Source organism: Dermacentor albipictus, chromosome 10 (genome assembly GCF_038994185.2).
Source record: "Dermacentor albipictus isolate Rhodes 1998 colony chromosome 10, USDA_Dalb.pri_finalv2, whole genome shotgun sequence".
Lineage (NCBI taxonomy): Eukaryota > Metazoa > Arthropoda > Arachnida > Ixodida > Ixodidae > Dermacentor > Dermacentor albipictus.
The window spans coordinates 36,926,696-36,946,796 of record NC_091830.1 but is presented as its reverse complement, the minus strand read 5'-3'; the positions used below and the strand labels follow the sequence as shown (position 1 = coordinate 36,946,796).

Here is a 20,101-nt window from a genome sequence, read left to right as displayed (position 1 = left end):
ATAGGTCCTGCGACCAGGCCAGAAACATGGCGAGAACGTAGTTATCTCTACACGTGAGAGGGAAATGCGAGGGCCAGTGGGCCCCCGTAGAGAATCCCTTAGGTATTTGTGCACCACGTGGCGGGTTTGGCATTGCGCTGCTACGGTTGCAGTCTCTAGATCAAATCCCAGCCGTGTCGTTTCCATTTCACTGCAGGCGAAATATGCATTACAGGTTAAGGAATCCCAGGTGGTCAAAATTAATCCCGTGTCCCCCACTACGATTTGCCTCATAATCGTATCTTGGTGTTTTCGCGTAACGGAACAGGCATTTTGCTATGCCGTGGTCATATATCGAGCGAGTAAGTTTTTTTTACTCGATGTTACAAGATGTGTGTACTTTTTTCACCATCGTCAAAGCGTTGCAACTAATTTTTGAATAGCCTCGAACAGCATAGAAAGCCTTCTGTTCAGAAAAGTTTGTCGACTAAAAAATGGTCTCCGAATGTTCACTGCTGCAATCGATCTTTCTTTTTTGATAATTTTCGACGCTTGTGGAAATCACTCCGTAATCTTGTTCATCACCAAGGAGAAAGAGGCCAACAACCTCACCGATGCACAACCTAACCTTGAAAAGCTACCGAAGCTCGAAACTGATTTTGATGCAAACTTGGAAACAAGGTATTAGTGGTTTGAAATGACCCTGCACTGTCGCTCTTCTGAAGCCTGGATAAGGCCTTTCAACAGCTGTTGTCTTGCTAAATTTTATAGATGCCAATTTCAACTCTCTCCGCTATAATCATAAATTTTTTAAGAAAAGGGCTAGGACAGTACGAGTACATCAGTGCTATCAGCCTTTTGCAAGAGATTTCAGCTTTTGTCAGCTCTCAATGTGTCCCCTGTGCTCTGTTTGGAACTCATCAAGCACGCCGATGAGTTAGGCGAAATGTACAACGTCGATCTTGATGCAGCATTTTAAGATCAAATTTTACAGTTCTATAATTATACCTGGTTTGTTGAGCATTGCGGCATAGTACCACTTGCGGCCTCTTGAACATGTTGGAGTAAACAAAGCATACGTATTTTTTCCTAATGATTTTAGTTCTTGTCCTATTCGGCTATGGAGTATTCGGCTTCAAAATGTGAGCCGAGCAGCTCATTATTGATTTTTTTGCATAAAGTGGCCTGCAGTATACCCTAGGTGAGAGAAAGTTGCCCTCCCTAGCCGCTATGCACATTGAAAGGGACTAGTTGAGGAAAACTTCTTTTGACGGACCAACATAAAAGTTCTCTAGTAGCTTCGTCCAAGAAAGCTCTCGACTGGACACCAGCACAGCGCTTGTACTCTGTTCTTCCTTCTGCTCGCTTTTTTACAGCTGTTTTTCTATCATGGAGGCAAAAGCAGGAAGGCGAATTTTTAGATGTTACATTGTTATATGTTTCGCAACAATGAGGTACGCTTAATTTCTTATGTGGATATTATCAAGTGTCATGAGCCTACGGCTCTTCTGACATCCTTTTTTGGCGCTGAAGAAAGACAAGCACGGGCATAAGAACATTAACGTGCCGTGTCTTGTCGTTATTATGACCATTCTTATCTTCACACTCTACTTAGGATCGCTACTTCAGATTCTTGTATGATAGACCAACTAGACTCGATTACCGCCTTGGTTTAATGTTACTGTCTTCTCTCATTAGCGAACTCCGTGAAAACTGTCTTTGTCTCATAAATTACGTCTAAAGCGGTAGTCTGAATTATACGCGCTATAAGCATGTCATGCCGGTTCATGGTTACATATGGAATCGTGCACGCGCTTTCTTGTCTCGCAGGGGCGTAGACGTCAGCAGGTGTTTTGTGCGTTGCGACACCACACACCCGAGCACATGGGGGTTGGACACTCCCACGTTTCACCGTGCTCGTCTTAGTCGTGTCCAGGAATACGGGGATTCTGTGGCTTGATCCGATGTCAGGCGTTGGGATTTTTAAGACCCCTCAGTGGAGACAACACACATCTTTGGCCTCCACTTCACGTAGGCGGCCTTCCCAGACTGGGCCGACTGGGGGAAATCGGTGATTGAATTTTCCTGTCTCTCTCTCCAATATTCGTCTTTCCCACTCGCTTTCAGTCTCTCCTGTCTTCTCTTCACTTGTTTTACTTCGGGTATTCTCAACAGCAAGAGTTAACTTTGTGTGGTACAACTAGCCTTGGCTGCACGTATTTGTTTATAACAGAAATCTAAAGTTGGCGTCCGCAGGCGTTGTTCTTTGTAATACCAGCGCCATCTCCTTGTTGGGCTGCATGGTGGGCGACTGACTTTACTGCCGAAAACTGACAATTTTGTATGGATAATTATTTTCCCAAACTCCCTGATCGCCCCCAGAAGCCAGGGTGCACCGGAGTATTTCAACTTTTTAGGCACCAATGAGAAAACTTTCCAAGGACTCATCTGATACATTCTGAAAAACATAAGAGAGCGTGAGAGTAATCTCACCTTTTCTTGTTGCAAAATTTCCATGTGATTCTATAGGCCCAGGCTACAAAGCTACTAAGGTAGGTAGTCGGGACATCCTTTTGGAAGTTCATGATAAGAAATATGAAAAGCTACAGAACCTTGTCTCTTTTGGGAACATTCTGATGAATATAAGAAGAAGAAGAACAGGTCTGATGAATATAAGAAGGAGCTCACGGAGGCCGAGAGCGCAATGTAATAAATATGAAATGGATTAAGGTGAGGCGCGACGAGAAAGAAATCCAAACAAAGCATCTTGTTGCCACTTTCGGCTCAAGTGTGCCTCCTGAGAAAATCGAGAATGGATATGTCAAAATAGGGGTGAGGCCGTACGTCCCGAATGCTCTGCGATGTTTTAACGGCCAGCAATTCGGCCCGAGTTGTCAGAACTGCGGAAGCCGCCAAACTTGGGCAAAATGCAGTGCACACGAACACTCCCCTGAAAACTGTGAAAAGTCTCTCTGCTGCGTGAACTGTGGTGGGTAGCATGTCACATACTCGCGGACCTTGAAATATAGCAAAAAACAAAACAAAAATATCGTTACAATGAATGTGAAGGAAAAAATATCGATCAAGCATGCATGGTGGCGGGTATCTTACCTGCTGACGAATGGCTTTGTCGAAGTGGCGCGTCAAAACGGCCTCCGGCGGCTGTCCGGCCCAAACAGTTTCATCCCATTATTGTAACATCCCCAACGTTTCATCATTTCATTTCATCACCCCCAACATTTCATCCCACTATTCTAACACATTCTTAAGACATCAAAGACAAGCAGAGCGACTGCCCTTAGATCGGGAAAGCAAGTGAAACGAACCATACAATCGTCCATTCAGCATGGCTGAATCTCAGGCTTCACTAAACTATTGCCACAAGCCTGCCCCAGGAACCGATGAGCTAGTACGTGACATGATGAAACATTTTAACCATGAAAATCACAAGACCCTGCTGTCCTTTTTCCATGCCGTGTGATGTGGTGTATAGGTCACATTCCGACCGATTGAAACAAGCCACCGTAATGCTACCTGTCAAAAAGCAAGTACCCTCCTTTAGATGCCAGATATTGACCCATAGTGCTGACAACCTGCTTGTGCCAACTATTTTAGGAAATGGTAAACGTGCGCGTGATCCGTTATCTTGAAAATAACAAAATACTAGATCCCATCCTGTGTGGATTCAGTGAACGTAGATCTACTATAGACTACCTTGACCGTATTAATTGCGAACATCTGTGATGCCTTCATGCACATGTAATTTTTCTTATCTCATTTCTTGACATGAAGATGGCCTACGATACTATCTGGCGCTTTGGAATTCTCCGATATTTGTGTGGATTGGGTAATCTCGGCAGCTTGCTGAGCGTTATTGAAGCTTATCTAATAGAGCATTTTGTTATCAAGAGTTCACACGTCCTATCCCGACCCCTCACTCAGAAGACAGGTGTATCCCAATGTGGGGTGTTTAGCTGTACTCTCCCCATAGTAAAAATGAATTCTTTGCATACCATTGTTCCGTGCCCAATGTTTTATTCTGTATATGTGCAGAATGTGCAGATTGGATCGAAGTCATGTAATCTTGCAATCTGCGAGCGACTGGCACAGCTTGGCCTAAACAAACCCTGTAAGTGGGCGGATGAAAATGGATTTTGTCTAAACCCACAGAAAAGTGCCTGCATGCTGTTTTCGAATAACAGAGGAATATTACCGGATCCCGATATTTCTCGGAATCAAGTACGTCTATCTGTAAGCTCTCAGTACAACTATTTAGGTATAATCTCAGATTCCAAACTAACTTTCATTCCTCATGGGAAACATCTTAAAGAGAAATGTCTCAAAACAATGAACCTATTGAAAATTTGTCACGCATATCCTGCGGAAGCGGCAGGCGATGCCTCCTGAGCTTGCATAAGACTCTATACGATCACGCCTTGACTATGGCGCAATAGTTCATGACTGTGCTACGTCTAGTGCATTAAAGATTTTGTATCCAGTTCGCCATCTGGCTACCCGTCTGGCTATAGGTGCACTGAGGACTAGTACTGTGGAAAAGCTGCATGTGGAGTCTAATGAATGGTCCCTGCATCTTCAAAGTACATATTTAAGTTTTTCGCGCTTATTGAAGGCAGAATTAAGTGTTGAACATCCATGTCACTGAATTATTTGCGACGCTTCCACTGCCAGGCATTATCCCAATCGCACAGCTTTGAGGACTCCTCGGTTCCCGCATTTGGAAGCAATGGCAGAGGAAATGGTTGTCCCACTTAGAGAACACGTCCCAATGGCCCCTGCTCGCATTCCGCGAATGGCAGACCATCTAGTGCGATATCTCTTTTGTAGAAGTATCAAAACATGTACCTGAAACACATATACGTTCTCCCTCTCTTGAACTTCAAGCGAAGCACTGCTGAGAAGAATTTTAAATATATGCTTCCATGTCTCCCTCTGGTGCAGCTTATGCAGCTATGGGGACGTCGTTTTTCACATCGGGCGCTCTAAATGCAGAGATGCAGAGACCGACACCTTAAAAATAATTTGGCCACATTGGTTCTAGCACTACCTTCGCCTTGGGGGTTGTAGCTGCAATGCTACAACATCTGTAGAGCGCTTACATGTTTCCGGGTTCTTGCATCCAAGGGCTCTGCCGAGGCTCTAGTGCTACTGTATCCCATACACGCCGCTTTGTCACGCCTCGTTGCAGAGATCGTATGATCATAGCACACATAAATAATCATTGCGATCATTTTAGCGTATCTATACTTTAAGCAATTTACCGACTACTTTTCAGCCCCTTTAAAGCCCTGTTACATTTTTTGTTACGATTAATACGTCATTACGTCATGGGTTCTGCGCTCTATAGCCATAACTGGCGCATGCGCCATTAGCAGCAATTAATCAAATTAAAATTTATTCAAATCAAATTTTGTTCACGGCCTTTTTCGCACGCCTCTACATATCGAACCTCATTTAGGTATGCGGGATATCGTCCATCGTACTTAAACGTAGTTCCAGGCAGAGGTGAATGAAGGAATGTCGAGAAGCAGAATGTTGGAGATAAATGCTGAGGGTAAGGTTTATCCTCAACAGTGTTACACTCGCTTCTACCTGGCGCTATTTCTGGAATAAATTTTATCTGCAACATTCTTTTACTCATCTCTCCCTGGAGATATCTTTGAAGTAAATTTTAATATGGAACATTCTTGCACAGACCTCGACTTGGAACCCTTTTTTAAGTATGTGGGAAGATATCCTGCAGATATAAAAGTGGTTTTAGGTAGAGGTGTGCGAAAATATCCCGGATAGCCGATATGTGTAACGCTATTTTTTATGACAGTGGCAGTTTCACTGGAAGGCAGTTGCACATGTTTATCGTTGTGTGTATTGAAAAACTTATTCAATACCGTTTAATATATTTACAATTTTATGTACAACGCCGTTTTGTATATTTAAGCTGGAAGTATATGCAAAAATGTTTCACTTTTATGGTGCAGTTAAGTAGAACGATGTTATTAGCGCGTAGTAAACTCTCCTGAGTTCCCCCTTTCGTTTCTTCTCCTTCTCCACCATCAACTAAGGTATGCAAAAAGAAATAACAGAAAAAAACTAAACAGAGTCACAAAGGACAAAACGCTCAGGAATAAACCGTCAGATAGTTTAGACTCATCCATAGACTGGTATACTACACACAGAGTCCGATGAAAACATTTGCATCTTCCCATAATACGCGTCATACAGCTACGCCTGCCTCACATAAACATGGCAGCCTTGCAGATTTCCAAACTTTTTTTGGAGGCCTCTCCACTGGGGATTTTATCATGTAACAAATGTACGTGGCTAAAGAGTGAAGCGCGCCGGGGGGAAGTTTACTAGATCGGAAATGCCTTGATAGGACTGGCCACTTCTGACGTTAATACAAGTGAATCACCTAATACAATAGTTCAGTTTTTCACTGGCCCGGGCTCTTCTGCAAACGCCTTCGCCTGGTCACAGTAACAGGGAAGCGCTGTGCTGCATACAGAACCCAAACCCGAGCTTCGCGGCACTAAATAACCACAACCATGTGAGAAAGGCGTTCCTACGTTGCAACACAGCCCTCATCCCCAGCGCCTACATTGAGAGACTTTTCAGAGTCACTGCCAGACGTGTTCACAAAAGAACAAGAAAAGATTACCAAATGAAATTTTGAAAGGAAATACTTAGAAGATAAACAAAGTGATAAGGGTTGCAGTGGACGTAGTGAAACAGCCAGGCCAGCTCGCTCTATTTATTGTATTTTTGCGATATCATTAAATGTAGGGAGGGAAGTAACCCTAAAATAATACATTACCCTCTAGGAATTGCAGTTAATTTCGTGGGGCACTAATCCATAATCGTAATCGAATACATTTTTCAAAAAATGGTTGCACTTGTATTCGGTAAATTTTTTTAGTAGCCTCAGCAAATCTAATGCTGACTGATGATACCATTCGTGGAATGTGCAAGTAGGGTTCACTTTTGCTATGACTACTACCTCTTTCCTACGTGCAGGGCACTGTACTCGATGTTGGATATGCAGGTCATTTTGCTACTCCTCCTCCTCCACATCCGCCTCATCTGCATCATCATCGTCGTCGTCACCCCCACCCCTACCACCAGCACCACCACCACCACCACCACCACCATCATCATCATCATCATCATCATCATCATCATCATCAGCATCATCGTCGTCGTCACCACCACCACATCATCATCATCATCACCATTATCATCATCATTTCCTTAAGCGCACTGCAGGGCAAAAGCCTCTCCCAACGATCCTGAGTTTCTCCCGTCTTGCACTACAGCCGATTCCAGCTTGCGCTTGCAAACTTCCTCATTTTATCCCCACCCCCCCAACTTTCTACCATCCTCGACTAACCATTTGTGAATAACGTAGATTGTTCGCTAGAAACTCGAATAATTGAGCCTTGCTCATTCCCGGTCTGCTATCGCCACGTGAGACGCACTTCTGTTCGTGGCATTCTGTGGTTTGATACATAACTCCACAGAACTCATGGCAGGAATAGAATCGCTATGAGGAGGTGTAACAGAAGCATATCATTTAATCATTGCATTGATGTGAATCAAAAATTCGCTAAGGAGAGCGAGCTGAAGACGTTTGTACAGCTTCGCGTCAAAGACTTCGCGTTGAAAGGAGGCAAGGACGAAGATGGCTTCACGCGGAGAATTTACACACACACACACACACATACACACACACACACATATATATATATATATATATATATATATATATATATATATATATATATATATATATATATATATATATATATATATATATATATATATATATATATAAAGAACATTATATACAACAAAAGGAGAACGCATGCTCGTCAGAGGCTGGGGTGGAGATACAATACGTATGTGTTGTAGTCATCACACTCCAAAATGTAAGGAAGCAGGCTCTTTTTCATGCATCGCTGGTGAGGGCTCACTTACACAGGTCATCGTATTTTCCTTTACTGTGGCTAATTTCCTTCGTCACCTGGTGCAAGTGTACAAATCTGTGTGTGCAAGGCCACAACAAGACTCTACCAATTGCTATTATAGCGGTTACGTTGGCGTGTTGCTGGTAAGCTTGTTGACCTCCAATTCAACATAGCGTCAGCCTGACCAATGAGACTCCTCAAGGCCCTCACTACCGGATCACCTTCAATATGTGTAGAAAGCTTCCCAAACGTAGGGTCAGGAGAAATGAGAGTATCGTTGTACAAGGTGGCGACTTTGGCGTTGTCGCTCGAGGGCTTGTAAATGCAGCACTGTTTGTAGTGCTTGACGACGGCACTTGAACCTATGCAAACGTGCTTAGTATTTTGCTCGCAGTGACCCTCGACTTGATGGACGCGCGGATCGCACACTGTCCTGGACCGAGCGATGTATTTCGCCAGGGTAATAGAACGCCCATGCACAGAGTGGTAGGGGAACAGTCTCGTCTGGAGGGGCAGGTACTCGTGCCGAGCGTATCTCAAGTTTAAGGGGTACTCGTAGCAATGGTATCTCATTGGTACCACTAGGCTTCCAGTAGAGCGCTTGCTCTTACGTTCCATCTCCCGGACAATTACCGGGATGCTGTTATTGCTCAGCGGAACCATGAGCTCGTCGATATCTACGTGTATGTAGTACTCCATTTTGAACAGCGATCTGAAGATGCAGTCGTACAAAGCCGGCATTTGGCCGTGTGCATGAACGTCCTTGTGAATGACAGTAGTGTCGACGATGAGCTTGAAGGAGACTAAGGTCAGGTCGACTCCCCAGGACTGCATCCTGGCGAAAAGGAGCTTCCAGTCTGAGGTCATATTTAGGTCATAAAAGTAGAAGCTTTTGACTCCCAATGCCCTGTAATTGGCTATGAATTCAACAATCTTCCACAGGCTTACTGCGCCGAATAAAGGCCTGACGCATATGGCGCAACACTTATTTTTGGATTTGTTCGGCGGACGGTGTAACCGGAGCCACCGCAAAGAGCCCGCGACCGCACCTTGAGCCGCTACTGCCACTCGTACGTCGTCATCCTCGGCGAACGCTTCGCTCGGTGATGGGCACAGGATCAAGGCGTTTTGAAATTTCGGCGACAAATAGGTAAACACCCGTCGAATGTGGGCTTTGCGCGTGACCGTCGCGTTGGAGGTCCGAATGATACACACCAGAGGTGGGTGTCGGATCACCATGCCTGCTCGCTTCGGCTCAAATATTCGCACCAGGCTGGTGATGTGGATGGCTTGCTCCATCGTGGTGACGAGGAACGCGGAGAAGATGTGGATGTGGTCAGTGACGGCGTGCCACGACTCGTTCTCCGTTCTCAGCGGTGCTTGAGGAGAAAGACGCAGTGAGTGCGAGAGTTTTTCGTCCCAGAGTTTGAAGTGGAGCACCGTTGGATCTCCTCGCTTGCTTGGACACGTTGTCCCTGCGAGGAATAGACGGCTTGTAGTGAGCGAATGAGAGTCGCAATCCAGGTCAACGAGCAATCGATGCAATCGCGGCCTATTGCCTATCTGTGAGCTATCTACTGGGTGCTCATTGAATCATGCATGCATGACTGCTTGTGTAGCAACCAGTTGGACAATAACGCGAGGAGCGTTATGGAAATGGAGCTCAGAATTGACTCAGCATTTACAGTCACGGACAGAATAAAATGGACCACGGTATCTCCAAAAACGTTCAATTCCCGAGCAGCCTGTAGGAGTAACCAGTAAAACTGCCCACGACAAGGCTGTTAGCATATTCTCGTCGAGGTCCAAAATGCAAATACCAGATTGCGTTGGGAAGTTGCGGAGATATTCAGCTTTTTCTTAGATTTCATGGTCCGTAATATTCTGTCCGCGACTGTACTTTCTTTGGGAACGGGCGAGTGCAGGGGTAAGAGAACCGTTTCTGCCAACCGTTCATGTAGCAACAATGCGGGATGCCAATCACTGCGTCATTATCGTCATCAGCCTATCTTTATGTCAACCTAGGGGGGGGGGGGGTAGGATGAAGCCTTACCCCAGCGATCATCAATTACCCGAATTTTGCGCTAGCAGATTCTAGCATATATACGCCAGTTTTCTAATTTCATCACGGCAACTACTTCTTTAGCGTTTACTTTCCTTTGACACAGATTCTGTAACTCTAACAGAGCACCCGTTACTTTCTCTATGAATGACACGACTTGCTCAACTCCATTTTGTTCTACTTACTAAGTGGAACCTGTGTATGAATAATATTCGTGAGCATCGGCTCTTCCTTCGGTCGAGGTTATTGCAATTGTCAATATATATCATTCCTAATATCATTGAAGATTCATCTTGCCATGCCAGTGGTACAGTTTATTGTTGTTCCACATAGTTTACATTGAGTAGAGCGTACTTGCAGAAATGTTCCCCTTGATGAAACTTATGCCAACCAAGACTTCGAATGTAGTCCAGTCGTCAGTCGATGACTACGACTGAGAAATTGCGTTTATTGTTGAGTAAACTGTACTCGCAGATATTGCAGCAGCGTTACAATATGGACGAGGAGAGTATGTCCAATCTAGCGAGAGGCCGGCTTTAGTCATCTGAATAACCTGCAGCGTGAACATCTCATAGCGCTTACTTTCAACATCGAAAGTGGGTACTGCATGTGTGTTTATGCCACCGTTTTCTTCGTTATCGTGTGGTGCAAGTTGTTCGTCATGAATCAACTAACTGGGTAGTCTCTCCTTATAGTCTTAGAGAAGTTGGTGTCATTCTGAAATAAACTAGTGCTTGTTACAGTAAAAAAATCAACCTATTACAATTGCAGTTTCAACAAAAACATCATTCAGTAGCCAATTACTGCTTCATGACGATAAATGAACAGTTACAAAAATATAATTTCTAGTTTTTCTTTATTTTGCTCCCAACTTTTGTTAACATTGCGCCAATGTAGCAAATGAAATGAGCTAGCCTAGCTTTTATGGTAGGGCTCATGAAGCCCTTCACATATTGCTTATTTTAATTATTATATGATTTTCAAAAAATTGTTCAGTCGTCTTCCCCAATTTTAAATGAAGACATTAGCCGCGGCCCTTAAAAATATGTCAATCAGCATTAGATGGAACGGTGGCGTCGTAAGATGAGAAACCTGGCACGCACGAGATAGAGGTTACTCAATGCCTCCATCCTCACATATGTGTCATCTGTGAAGTATTGCGGTTCATTGTTGCCAGGGCTCGGACAAACAAGTCCCCGTAAAGCTAATCAAAAGCTGAGAGAATTGCCAGGATGTGATTTCCTGCCATCAAAGCCTGATGTGGCCATCACTGTCGACCTTTTCAATCGTCCTGTATTGGCCTGGTTAAATATGCGCACCCACGAGGATGCAGCGTGGCATGACAGCGGCCGTTTAGTAAGGTTATCACTCTATTCAAGTACGCAAAGCTATGTCCCACGTTACAGGTTGTCTCGCAAATAAGCTCAATGGTTACACATAATTGGGTACTAAATAATGTAATTCAATTACAGTGGGCGTTACCAAGATAAGAGTAATCAATAAATTGCAAGACTAGCCTGGTTTAAGTCATTACATGTAATTCGTTACGTACAACTCTAACCTGAAATCACTAATGGGGCGTCCCCTACAATAAATGGCGCAGCTTCACTAGTACACCAGTGAACATCTTAACTATTGTTCTACTTTGCGCGCATTTACTTTTTTGTCTCCTTCAATTTCTCGCACTCGTTGAGATGTTTCGGAAAAATATTGATCCCAGTTCCGTTTTGGAAGCTCTCCACGTACAATTTAGTTTCTGCAACGAATTCAGATGGGAAGTTGTTGGCGCTGATGATTCCAGAGCTGGAGACGACCTCGACAATCGCACCCGCCACGTGATACCAGAAACCTTGTACGTCATAGCCAGATGCACAGCAGCGCCAAACAGGATCAGTTTTGCCAGCAATCGCACTGCATAATAGAATAATAGAGAGTTTGTTGAACAAGGTTTCGGTGCGTCCATGTACGAAGTAACATCGACAGAATACCGACGCGTAGACGTCAGCAGCTGCGCTAGTGATGCGATCTCGTGTGGTTAGTTGATCCCCGGCACGCCTAAATGTCACTGTAATCAACGTTTATCGAGAACCCTAAGTGACATGGCGGACTACGTTCGGAAAAAGTGAAGACATGAGCAGTTGTTAACATTCAGTGGCTCTTCTTTTCGTTTGACAAGAAAAATGACGCTGTAAAACAAGTTATAACGAGTGTTTGAATAAAGGATGAATAAAGCAAGATGCCGCTACCAGTGACGTCTTTGTAAGCTGTGGTCAATCGTATGGCGCATATCAGTACTGAGTATGCGAACTGAATATAGAGGCTATCAGCATAAAGAAGTTGTCCTTCCTCGAAGGCACAACCTGCTTGAAATAGAGCGCTGTAGTGCATGAAATACATTATTTTTTTTTTCTATGTCGTGAAAGTGATACCTTTAGGAACGACCTCCGAGATTGAGACAGCGAACGCAACCCGGTCTCGCAGGCCACCCTTCAGCCAGGAAAATTCGGAAGAGAACTCGCCAATGCCACTCGGCGCAGAGTGCTGCACACCGGACGCGATAAGTCACGGGAACGATCCCTTTCATTCGCCCGCTAAAACATGTGACTTCGCGAAGGTACCTTCGGAAGAGAGCGCGGACGCGAGAAGTCATGCGAATGTTCCCTCTCATTCGCCATTAAACCACGTGACCTCGCGATCTTCCCTTAGGGACGATGAGAGCACGCCGCAGAGAAGTGAAATCCAATGGCCCCACGCCACCCTAGGTCAAGGTGCGCGTAGGCGACAGGTAAATCCCCGGTTCTACCCCAGCCCGGTGACATATTACTTAAGGTTCGTTCAGATTAAGAAAACTGCCAAGGCAGTCAAGTAAAGCCATTGGCTTTGAAATGCAGATACCGCGCATTTTGGGAATCTGGGTGAATGCGAAGGATTTGCCGCACTATGCTTATGAATAATTGTTCTAATGTTTTGGTTTATGTGCGCTTCTTCTATTTGTGTGCAGTTTTAAACGAAGCTTTCGGTGGGGAAAAGCGCCGAGATTATGCGGACGCGGTTGGTGCTGTCTTGCCGAATAGGTCACACGCAACATGTACCCGTGTAACAAATCAACTTAAATATAGCCCTGCTTGCACTAGTCCTACAGACGCGCTGGTGAAGCGTGTTAATATACAGGAAGCGAAGAGGTGAAACTGTTAAATATATGCTGCGAAATTGTGCATAATTTGCAGCACGTTCGCGCAGCATAGAATTCTTAATCGTGTTCATTATCATCGCCATCATCATAATTAAGATAATCAAAATTAAGATCACCATCATCATTATAATCATCATCATCGTCCTCATCGTCGTTGTCGTCGTAACTTTATGTCCACTTGGGGCAGGACGAAGGCCTTTTCCAGTGATTTAAAATTACCCCTGCTTTGCGCTAACTGATTCCAACTTGCGCCTGCAGATATATCGATTTCATCACACCACCAATTTTTCAGCCGTCCTCAACTGCACTACTCTTCACTTGGCATCCATTCTGTAATCCTATTGGCCCATCGGTTATGTGTCCTACGCATTACATGGAATACCCAGCTCCAATTTTTTCTCCATGTCAACTACGATAACGACCGCTTAATGGCAGTTTAATCGATCACACCCCTTTCTTTGCTCTCTAGTCTACACCACTGCATACAACACCACAACGTTGCGTATGATATCTATCTCTCTATTGATAATTGAGCATTGCATAATTTCTTGTAAATATCGTTTGTTAAGCTCCCACGTTTCTGCCACATATGATCGTATCCGCAGAATGCAATGATTGTACACGTTTATTTTCAAGGATAGCAGTAAGCAGCCCATCACGATTACGTAATGCCTGCGGTACCCTTTCAAGCCTATTTTTTTCTTTTGGAAAATTTTTGGCTCTTCATCAAGGTGCCCTGTGAGTGATTGACATACATAAAAACACTCTTGCGCAGATTTTAGAGGATGAGTACCAAGCATAGATTTTTGTTCTCTTGCCCGGCTATTAAACATTGTCTGAATCTGGTGTATATTAATCTTCGACCCTGCTTTGACATTTTTTTGGGAAAGGTGCTCAAAAATTCGTTGAAATTGATACTCAGCATTACTGAACAGGGCAATGTCATTTACAAAGCAGAGGATGCTGATATGATTGCTTTCACCCTCACTGGTAGTTTTTGCCAGACTAATAGCTTGAATATTTCATAAAGCATTCAGCCACTAGCTTTCGCAATATTGTAGGTTTTTCGTTGACCACTTCCTTGATTGGTAGTTTTCTCCTTTTCTTAAGAATAATTGTGGAGTCTTCATGTAGATATTCTCTTGGATAATCACGTGTACTTCCTGTACACCTTCATGTTGCAATGCCTCTATCACTGCTGGTAGCTCTACTGAATCAAATGACTATTCTTAATCTATGAAAGCCATAAAATGAGGTTGCTTGTACTCCAGATATTTCTCTATTCCTGACTAATCACATCCATGTAATCGTTTGCAGAACGCCTCTTCCTGATGCCATCTTGTTATATTGGTTGACTAAAATCAAGTGTTTCTTGATTCTACTGGAAATTATCTTGGTGACTTATCTTGTTGAATATTTAGCAAATAGTGAAAGCAGGATGATGAGCTTTCATGTTTTCTTGTTTCTTTATTAGGTTCCATATCCGCCTAGGTAGCTTACGTACTTGTTGCCTTGGTGCCTTACCTTCCACTTCAGTTGTGGCTGCTGGAATCAGTCAAGTTACGGACTCATTCATAAACTCTTTGTTGCCTCCTTCAATCTCTTCTAAAACTGCTTATTCATTTGCGGGCTCCAGCCTGAATTCATCTGAGTTACACCGAGTGCGTCTAGATTGGCCTGTTTCCTCATGAATAACGTTGCTCTTGTTTTACTTCAAATGGAGAGCAATCATAGATTTCAATGAGGTAAGGTGACCGCCTTTTACCCTACCGAGCACCTCTATATGCCGTATTATGCTCGTTTAGCAAGGAATATAAAATTTAATAAATTAATTGTTTCCCCTTTAGGGCTTTTCTAGGTCAACTTCTGGTTATTGCATTTCTTGAAGATTGTTTATTCGGAGGTGACCCCACTCCATGATTTCCACAAACACGTCTCGGCTACTATTGCTAGAGTCGATGCCGTGGTTGCCAATTGCCTGCTATTGAGTATGCTTTTATTTAGCTTTCGCACTGACGTCACGCATGACAACAGCATACTGAGTTTGCACTTTGCTCATTGATGATTCAGTGTCGTCAAATGAGTGTTCTATTTCTACATCCTCATGACGGGACGTTGGAACATAGGGATATACTACCTGTAAACTATATATCCCAATATGGTTTATTACGATTGCTTCCTATTCCTTATAGCCGTCGAATTTATTGGTTTCCCGCCATGTTCTTATGAAGAAAACATCTAACCTCATTTTCTCTCCAATCTAGAAGAGATAGATGCATCAGAGGATGTGGGCGTAGGTAGCACTGTAAGAGGCTATATAATTCTAGGAATCTCAGTGAGAGCAGAGATATCCCAGGCAATAGATGCTAAAGTTGAAGACTGGGCGTCTTGGTATAGTATACGAGAAGTTATATCGCACGATATCTTGACGGGACACTCGGAAGAGAAACACAAAATAGAGCGCTGTTTGCAACTATCGATTTCTTCTTCCGTCAGCGATTCAGTTTCAGCATAGCGATTACGTGTCTGGAATGTCCTGGATGTTTCGCCTAGACACCTTCGCTTTAAAAGTCATTCAACTAGGATTTAAACCAGATTCACCCTAGGATGTTTCGCTTTAAACTGTGTTTGTCCCGGGTTCCATCAATGAACCATTACTAGTTTTGCATTATTGACGCAGTTGAAGCTGGGGACGAGTAAACACGAGCACCTTGTTTGCAACAGCTAATTAAGAGAAAACACATCATTGAGTGTGCACATTGACTTTCTTTTTTTTGGTGGGGGGTGTGCTTTTCCCTTTAGGCATTGGGGGCAACACGGAGCGATCGCGCGTAGAAGGTGCATCGACTTAATGTCGGTTCGGAAAATATACCGTAAGGTTTGCTAAACGCTGCCGGACTACGTCGAGCCGTAACACGTTTGCAGAGAAGCTTCGCCCACGGTAGCTTTCTAATCATTGCTAGTGAAAGTTGTCTGCTGGCATGCAGTACATGCCAAAGAATACGATGCCCAATGGTTCAAAACAAGTGGTCTACGACAGGATGAACAACTTATCCTCACTTACTTGTGAGCAGACTAAGACGTTTGCGTGGCTTCTTTGGCACATTGGAGCCAGGCGACGAGCGGCATGACTTTGAGGGTTCCATTGTTAAGCCACCGTGCCGCGAAGATGCTCGTCCCAAATGATGCTTCGGACTTGCCTAAAACACGTATCTAAAGTTGATCTGTTTAACCAAGTTAGAACATGAGGTAATTCATCGCTCGTTCCAGAATCAGGATCCCACACTGCCAAATCCACGGCGCAGAATACTGCTGCTGCTGCAGCTGACGATGATGATTGTAGAAACTATGGAGCATACCCACTGCTGCGAATGGGCTAAGTATTAGTGGGGTGAGGAATGGATATTGAAACATCTTAAATCAAATGTGTGAAATTTTTAGAGCAAAAGAAATGGCCAGCACTCAGAGATCTATGACAAGTGTTAAGGACAGGAAGAGAAGGAAAAAATAAAAATATATCATACAAGTGGTAGCAAGAGAGCTAAAAACCAATAAATATACAAGTATATGACTAATCTACCAGTTGAAAAACGCCAACCAAGGGTGCGGGGAAAATTTTCCCTTCTGCCTCTTCTTTGTATTACAAAGCATCTGTTTTTATTACGGTAATCATAGATATACGCCGTGAATGCTCTTGCCATTTATTACAGTTAAATTGTGTTTCGTGTGTGCGGCGTGGAATACTTCGATGAAAATTAGCGCTGTTATTCTGCTATTTATATTCATACGCACGTACCGCATATGTGGACGTTTAAGGGGTAAGGTTAATGCTTGCACGGATATTACTCAGCCGTAAGAAAAACGTCACGATTGAATACTGAGCAACGAAGTAGGCTGACTTCTGAATGCTGTCTTTGATTTTCTTAAACGACATGCAAGCAATTTTACAAATATCTGGAGCGTTAGCAATCGGAACTTTGTAGGTAGCGAATGATTGCCGCTTCAGGAAATAGCAGTGTCTTAGGTTTAAATTCAGGCAAGCACAGGCAGACGCTTCGTGTTCAGGAAAGGAGAGAGGTTTGCGCTTTATTTGCGGTAGCACCAGTAGGCGAAACGCAATCCAGTCTCCAAAATAAGTGAAATGCGGTAGATCCCTAAAATTGTATGTCTACGCACACATGAGTGACAATGAATGTAATTTCCTTCTGAAAAACCAGCTGTCGGGACACTTTAAGCTCTATATATATATATATATATATATATATATATATATATATATATATATATATATATATATATATATATATATGTGGACAAGTTTTGAACTTCGCTTGCTATTTCTCAATTTTGTATTCGGTGTAAGTGATTTCCAAGGAAAGGGGCAGGACTCTCGTTACGCTGCTATTGTACAGCTTTTGTTCCTTGCCCTCGCATTTTTGTTTTTTGTTCTCTGTGTAATAAAGGAGGGAAAATGTGAAATGAAGTTGAAAATTGAAACATGCTCGTGCCATTCTTAAGCCTGAATTACCACCTAAGTACTGATTGTCGGAAATTTTGGGGTTGGTTGCCTGATGATTTGTCGCACCTGAATACATGGCGGCTAAGCGTGTGTTCTCTTCTTCAGAAGAGCAGCATTTCAATGGACAGCTAGCGCAGTAAGTCCTGCGACGATGCCAGAAACATGGCGAGAACGTAGTTATCTCTACACGTGAGAGGGAAATGCGAGGGCCTGTGGGCCCCCGTAGAGAATCCATTAGGTATTTGTGCACCACGCGGTGGCTTTGGCATTGCGCTGCTAAGGCTGTAGTCGCTACATCAAATCCCAGCCGTGTCGTTTCCATTTCACTGCAGGCGAAATATGCATTGCAGGTTAAGGACTCCCAGATGGTCAAAATTAATCCGGTGTCCCCCACTACGACTTGCCTCATAATCGTATCTTGGTGGTTTCGCGTAACGCAACAGGTATTTTGCTATGCCGTGGTCATATATCGAGCGAGTAAGTTTATTTTACTCGATGTTAGAAGATGTACGTATTCTTTTCGCCATCGTCAAAGCGATGGAACTAATTTTTGAATAGACTCGAACAGCATAGAAAGCCTTCAGTTCAGAAAAGTTTGTCAACTAAAAAATGGTCTCGGAATGGCCACTGCTGCAATCCGTCTTTTTTTTGTTGATAATTTTCGACGCTTGTGGAAATGACTCCGTAATCTTGTTCATCACCAAGGAGAAACAGGCCAACAACCTCACCGATGCACAACCTATCCTTGAAAAGCTACCGAAGCTCGAAACTGATTTTGATGCAAACTTCGGAAACGAGGTATTAGTGATTTGAAATGAATATGCACTGTCGCTCTTCTGAAGCCTGGATAAGACCTTTCAACGGCTGTTGTCTTGCTAAATTCTTTAGATGCCTATTTCAACTCTCTCCGATCTAATCATAAACTTTTATTATTACATAAGTATGAGCACATAAGTGCTATCAGCCTTTTGCAAGCGATTTCAGCTTTTGTCAGCTCTCAGTGTGGCCCCTGTGAGCCGTGACGAGCTCATCAAGCACTCCGATGAGTTAGGCGAAATGTACAACTTCGATCTTGATGCAGAATTTTAAAATCAAATTTTACAGTTCTGTAATTATACCTGGTTTGTTGAGTATTGCGGTATAGTACCAGTCGCGGCATCTTGAACATGTTGTAGTAAACAAAGCTTAGGTATTTTTTCCAAATGATTTTAGTTCCTGTCCTATTCGCCTATGCAGTTCTTATGCTTCAAAATGTGAAGCGAGCAGCTCATTATTGATTTTTTTCCATAAAGTGGCCTGCAGTATACCCTAGGCGAAATAAAGTTGCCCTCCCTAGCCACTATGCACATTGAAAGGGTCTAGTTGAGGAAAACTTTTTTTGACGGACCAACATAAAAGTTCTCTTGTAGCTTCGTCCAGGAAAGCTCTCGTCTGGACAGCAGCACAGCGCTTGTACTCTGTTCTTCATTCTGCTCGCTTTTTTAGAGCTGTTTTTCTATCATGGAGGCAAAAGCAGCAAGGCGAATTTTTAGAGGTTACATTGGTATATGTTTCCCAATAATGACATGCGCTTAATTTCTTATGTGGATAATATCAAGTGTCATGAGCCTACGGCTCTTCTGCGATCCTTTTTTTGCGCTAAAGAAAGACAAGCACGGGCATAAGAACATTACCGTGCCGTGTGTTGTCCTTATTATGACCATTCTTATCTTCACAGTGCTACTTAGGACACACTTAGGACACTACTTAGGACACTACTTAGGACATTACCTAGGACACAACTAACGCACTTGCCCTGGAATGATCTACGTACCCTTAGCATAGACAATGCAGTAGCATGCTTAACAGCGTTTGCAGTCAATGGTGTATCAGTATGCATTCCCCAAACAAACGACTCGCCTTCGAAACGATAGAATAAGTGGTAGAATAAGTGTAAGGAACCACGGAAGAAGCAAAACAGGGCTTGGAATCTTCTGCGTAACTCCCGAACCACAGGCGATGAAGTCACTTCAAGATTAAGAATTAAGAACTTCAAGGCGATTAAGTCACAAGAAAGAAGAACATGCTTGCGTGCAAAGCGGGAGATTGGGCAAACATACATCAGTAGCATCAATTTTTATACAGAAGAACGAAAAGCATGGAACAGAGTACACAAACAGAAAGGCCAAAATCTCATCTTCTACCGCTAGTACAAATCCTGGGCTATGCCCTTACAGGTCAAGCAGATTTTTTAGGTGCACATTTGGAACATTTCATCCCACTATTCTGACACATTCTTAACACATCAAAGAGAAGCAGAGCGACTGCCCTTAGATCGGAAAAGCAAGTGAAACGAACCATACAATCGTCCATTCAGCATGACTGAA

The 20,101-nt window shown here is 43.5% G+C and overlaps 1 protein-coding gene and 1 long non-coding RNA gene across 4 annotated transcripts in view; one reads left to right on the top strand and one right to left on the bottom strand.

The window, feature by feature from the left end:
* Window positions 1-20,101, top strand: part of LOC135911866 (uncharacterized) — a 279,105-nt gene that overhangs the window by 91,126 nt on the left and 167,878 nt on the right. The window lies entirely within an intron of this gene.
* LOC135911862 (uncharacterized) lies at window positions 7,867-16,539 on the bottom strand. 2 transcript variants are annotated; one of them, XM_065444193.1, is made up of 3 exons: window positions 16,281-16,539; window positions 11,770-11,934; window positions 7,867-9,436 (listed from the first exon to the last, which is right to left on the bottom strand). In XM_065444193.1, exons 1-3 carry the CDS (start codon window positions 16,360-16,362, stop codon window positions 8,064-8,066), a joined length of 1,620 nt encoding a protein of 539 aa, XP_065300265.1. In that variant the 5' UTR covers window positions 16,363-16,539; the 3' UTR covers window positions 7,867-8,063. The 2 variants fall into 2 exon arrangements, with proteins under 2 accessions (XP_065300265.1, XP_065300266.1); XM_065444194.1 differs by lacking the exon at window positions 11,770-11,934.